General features: G+C 35.6%; 1 protein-coding gene across 1 annotated transcript in view; it reads right to left on the reverse strand.

Annotated features, from left to right (window-relative positions):
• Window positions 1-5,860, reverse strand: part of ZFHX4 (zinc finger homeobox 4) — a 201,424-nt gene that overhangs the window by 32,326 nt on the left and 163,238 nt on the right. The window contains 1 exon segment of the mRNA XM_017866864.1: window positions 717-785. Coding sequence (XP_017722353.1) covers window positions 717-785 — 69 coding nt within the window.

The following is a 5,860-nucleotide window of genomic DNA, read 5'->3' on the forward strand; positions in this document are numbered from 1 at the left end:
TAATTATAATATATAATATATATAATTCAGCACTAAAAGGAAATAAACTATCAAACCATGTAAAGACATAGAGAAAACTTAAATGCATATTACTAAGTGAAAGAAGCCAATCTATAAAAACTACATACTGTTTGATTCCAACTATATGACATTCTGGAAAAAGCCAAACCATAGAGACTATAAAGGATCACTGGTTTCCAGGGGTCAAGAAGGTGGAAACAATGAACAGACTGACACAGAAGATTTATAGGGAAGTGAAACTGTTCTATATGATATTATAACGGTGGATATATGTCATTATGCTTTTGTCCACACCCATAAAATATACAACACCAAGAGTAATTGCTAATGAAAACTATGGTGTATGAGTGATAACATTGTGTCAATACAGATTCATTACTGAACAAGTGTACCACTCTGATGGTCAGGCAGTGATAATGAAGGAGGCTATACATGTGTCAGGGGAGAGGGTATTGGGGAAATCTACACCTTCCTCTCAATTTGCTGTGAACCTAAAACTGCTCTAAAATGTAAAGTCAATTTACATATACTTTCAATTATTGAATTTATTTAATTTTGCTTTTTATTTGAATAAGCCATATGATCAGATCTAATTAGAGAAGTTCCAGAGAATGTTTATAACATCAATTGTGAGAATGACAAAAGCAACTCATTTAGGACAGGGAAATATTTTGAGAAGGAATAGGAACCATTACCTGAGGTTGATCTCAACTGCTGCTCTGTAAGATCATCATCACAAGTCCTGGCTCCCAATGAGGCAGTTTCTGCAGAAGACATCAGAGTGAAAGGTAATCAGCGTGCTATATCTAGCTCTCACATCATGGCTAATATCACAAGAACCTAAAATTTGGCAGTCAGGAGAGATGAGTATCAGGTGAAGCTCAGGTGAGTCTCCAGCACACCTTATATCCTAGTGAGCAGTAGCTGGCAAAATGAGCCCAGGGAGTGATAGGATTAGATTTAATTCTTAATTATTAGCAATACAGAACAAACACACTGGTAGAGAAAATATAGGAGCAGGAAAGGCTCATTATGATTTTTGTCATTGGACTATTTGGCCAAGCATACATTTTATAGGATTATGTGTTAGAGTGACAATAGCACATTACATAAATTATGAGCATACTTTTACTTCTCCGATAAGGTACCAGAAAGCAAAGAAAAAATCATTACTGTATATGATAGCTGATGTGCCAAAGCAAACATCAGGCACTGGAGGGGGCACCTGAAGAATAAGTCCAAATCATCAGCAAATCCACATCTTCATTCTCATCTTTCATTTGAGCTTTAGAGCAAAAAAGCCAACAATGTCTTGGTTTACAAAACTCAACACCAAACACAAATCATATAGTCACCTAACTGTGTGATTCCTTTTTGCACCCTATTGTAGGGGAACCTATGGAATAAACGAAACAACTGGACCTCAGAAATTTCCTTCGACATCTCATTCCTTCTCCACACCAAGTCACCACCTGCTGTTGATTCCATTTTACCAAGTCTCTTGTCATGGGTGCTCTCTGTTCCCTCTGTCTTCTTCTCCTTCCTGACCATTTCAGCAGCCTCTATAATCATCTATATGCCTCAAATTCCCTGTCTTTCCAATCCAATCCCTCATAAAATCTTAAGAGTTATCTTTTTAGAAGATAGAATCTTGAGTACAAATCATTTCTCCATCACTTTTAGGTATGGGTGAATTACTTAGCCTTGCTAAACCTCAAGTCCCTCATGCATAAAATGAAGATAGAACTATGTAAATAGTAACAGTAAAAGAAAATAATACAACTAAAGGTGCAACGTGATGTAGTCTTTAACATCTGAAAAGACCAGATGTTATCAAGAAGTTAAAAAAATGGTCACATAATTCTTAACTGCCAAAGGGAATCATGTTTACTTACTATTTCTAGCAATGGCATCTCTGGTTGATTCTGAAGACTTTCATTAAACAAATAATTAACCTTGAAAATAGAAGTGCATAACAAGGCACTATTATTGCATTTACTAATTGTCTTTTCTGCTGTGTATAAAACCTTTGACCTTTAGTAGTAATCTATTTAAAAACAATACAATCATAATAAATACTCAGTGCCCCCCCCACCAAAAAACCATTATGTTAAACTCATCATGAAAGAAAAAATTTATTCTCAATGTTTACTTATAAATCCATGAGTAGCTTCCAAATACATCACAGCCTTAATGGACATCCTACTTGTCACTCAAGAAGTCCACCTTCTTTCTCTTGACAACTTCTCATGTTTTTATGCCTGGATCAACGTAGTTCCTTTGACTTTGAATGCCTTTTTGTTCTTCCCCTGTTAGCTTCCTATTCTTCCCTCAGAACTAAAAGTACATGAAGCCTCCTGTGTGCACCCATCATGATTAGCTTACACGTATGTTTCAGCACTTATCATGATGTATTAATTCTTGCACAGTCCAGGTATGTTTCCCCAATAAATTTTGATTTCCTCAAATGCAGCTTTTCATTTCATGGATTCTCAACTAAGGACAGAGTAAGCATCAAAGTCACCTAAGACGCTTTGATAGAAAATACTGACCTACATCCTCTATCCTAAAACAGATGAATCTGAAGATGAGAACTTTCTTGTAACTTCCCAGAGCTTCAGGACTCTAAATTCAGAGCTCTGTCAACTATACCACAGATAATACAAATGCAGACAATACCCCCGCTTTCTCTATATATGTGTGTGTATGTGAAAACCATTTCTCTTTTTTCTAGCGAAGAATCAACATAATTTATCAGAAAATCTCTACCACTACCTCCACATACACATTTCAACATATTATATAGGCTTGTTCAATATGAATGTCAGTAGTACCTAGGTGACTTTGACCAAATAACTGCTATTCCTTAAAGATTAATGAAAGTAAAAATAAAACAACGACAAATTATTGAGTTCTTATCTCTGCCAGGTACTGTGATAAGCTATTTGTATAGAAACCATCGTGTAATCCTCACAATAACATAATGAGGCAATTATTAATCCTTCTTTTACAAATCAAGAAGCTAGAGATTAAATAGGTTAAAGTAATTTGCCTCAGGTCACAAAGTTAGAAACCAATAGCCTGGAATGAAACCCTTGTCTGTCTGGTATAAAAGTCTGTCAAATTATCAATGTGTCTAGTTGTAATACCACAATATTTGGGAGCCTGTAAAGATTTGCCTAGTCTTAGCAAAGGTCAGAAACCAAGTTGTGGGGAAAGCAACTTTTCTCTAGACCAGTGAAAATTCTGCTGTTTCATAACATATGTATGCTCCTTGAATATAAAATATAACCAAATAATAATTTGGTGCCATATTAAAATTACTTCATTTGATAGTGATTTAATGAAACATACAAAATGTCAAAATCAGAAACTGTTGTTTAATCTTACAAATTAGGTCATGTGGTACTTAGAGACTGCTCCAATGAGAGCTACTTGTACAAATAATTTCATAAAGGAATGTTTAGATCTTCAATAATGTTTCTCTCTTCATACAAATAATATAAATATTTTAATAAAGGAGTTTTTAACTTATAAAATGAAATGATTAATCTATATTCTTCTGCCTGTGTAAAATGAAATGTTTAAAACCTAGTAATGATACATAGCATCGTACAATATATCACTTTAATAACTGGTCTGTAATAACAGATCTGACTGCTGTTAACACGATTTGTCTCTTTTTCTGGTGATTTAATTAGATTACTAATTTGTGTTCTCTAGAACCTGACCTTCCTTGTTTTAATACTCTTTAAAAAAATGCCATTGACTTACCTTTTCCGGTATTCTACCCTATCCTGTCAATTTGGTGATAATCATACATTTGAAAATTATGCCAAATTATGCTATTTTTATTAACACAATGTGGGAGTAATCAACATCATTTTCTGTGGAATAGTGTATTGATCATCACAATCACCATCAACAACAACATTTTACAGTGTATCTGCTCTGTGCCAAGTACTGAATGATATCTTTATGTGTGTTATGACACCCATAGCAAGTGATGGAGCTGGGATTTGAACCCACACAGTTTTATTTCAGGGATAGTTCTCTTAAACACAACGATAGATTGAACCATAGTTTTTAAATCCTACAAGTAGCTTTCCTTTTTTTAATTCTGCATTTATTTCTAGTGTTCATTTTTGTCGTTCTCATTCAGGTCTAAATTCTTCCAATCACCTATTTCTTTAGCCTAACCTAAATGGTTACATCTACAAAAACCAAGCTTAATGCCAAAATGTTTAAGGTTCCCATTCCTTAAATGGAGTCTCACTCTGTAACCCAGGCTGGAGTGCAGTGGCGCGATCTCAGTTCACTGCAACCTCCACCTCCCGGGTCCCAGTTCAAGAAGCAATTCTCTTGCCCCAGCCTCCCGAGTAGCTGAGATTACAGCCACGCACCACCATGCCCAGCTAATTTCTGTATTTTTAGTAGAGATGGGGTTTCATCATGTTGGCCAAACTGGTCTTGAACTCCTTACCTTGTGATCTGCCCGCCTCAGCCTCCCAAAGTGCTGGAATTAGAGGCATGAACCACCGCGCCTGGCTGGTCAATTCCTTTTGATCATAAGAATGAAAGTTCTCACCGCCCTTTCTCTTACTACCTTTTACTGCCACATCTACCCCTAAGCCTCTCCATAATGAGTCTCCAACTCATTACTTATTTCTACCTTTTCCTTCCCTGAACAAGCAATACTTATTCTGGTAAGTAAACTGACAACTTTCAGGTATTTAATCTCAGTTCAAAAATCATCACGTTCCCATCTGTCAAACCTTCCGCCCTCACCCCAGTCCCCTCACTGCTAATTGGGGTAACAAATTTTGGAAAACTATAATCCATACAAATCTCATGGCCACGGAAATATTTGGAATTTTAATTTTTTAACAGTCTAGATATTTATGCAGAGAATTACAAGATCAAGATATGGGAATAAATTTAACCTGTACTAGGTGACTGCAACAGCCATGGGCAAAATTTGGGATGCATTCAGCACAACTTTAGAGGCAACTGGAATTTTTGAAATAATGGATATATGTTCAAGCTGCCAAGCATAGTACTAATACTATTTGCCTACAAAACTTCCACATCTCACCTCCTCCCAATAATTTGCTAATGCATTAAACAATAAAGTATAGTACTATTCTTACAAAATGTTTAGCACATAAAATAAAATATATACCACCAGAGTAAATATTAAGCCAACTGGTGTAAAATAGTAAAGGGAAAGAAAAACATTTTCTGTATTCCTATGCAACATTATGAATCCCGTGTTATTTTCATTTACAATAAGCCCAACTCTTACTGTTTTTTTTTTTAATTGGAGAAAAGACTAAATTCTATGATAGAGTTCACAAGTGTCAAACAACCTTCACTCCGCAACCCTTCTAGTCATGCCTTTTCTGTTTTACTTTTGAAGTTTTTCCCACTTCTACTGGAGCTATGTGACTAATTGTAAAAGGATATTTTAGAGCCTATGAATACAATAAAAGATATTAGCAGCTCTCTAATTGCAAACTAATAAATTATCATTTTTGGAAACCTGTTAGGTGCTAGGCACGTATCCTGCATTTCCTTACTTAATCCTCACGGTAATCTGCAACAGAAAAAAAAAATCACTGTGTTTATGGAAGAGATGAGATATCAAAGCTCAGACAGTTTAACTTTTTCCAAAGGCACAGAGCAGCAGAAGTGAGATTTGAAGGAGTGACTCCAAAGCTCTGTACCTCCCCGCTGGACAGCACTGCCTCTAGGCAGCCCTCAGGACTCCTAAGCCAGGCAGCCTGAAGACTAAATTGTTTTCCTTCTTAAAAAAAAAAAAAAAAAAAAAAAAAAAAAA

The sequence above is a fragment of the Rhinopithecus bieti genome, unplaced genomic scaffold (genome assembly GCF_001698545.2).
Source record: "Rhinopithecus bieti isolate Rb0 unplaced genomic scaffold, ASM169854v2 scaffold_2735, whole genome shotgun sequence".
In the NCBI taxonomy this organism is placed as follows: domain Eukaryota; kingdom Metazoa; phylum Chordata; class Mammalia; order Primates; family Cercopithecidae; genus Rhinopithecus; species Rhinopithecus bieti.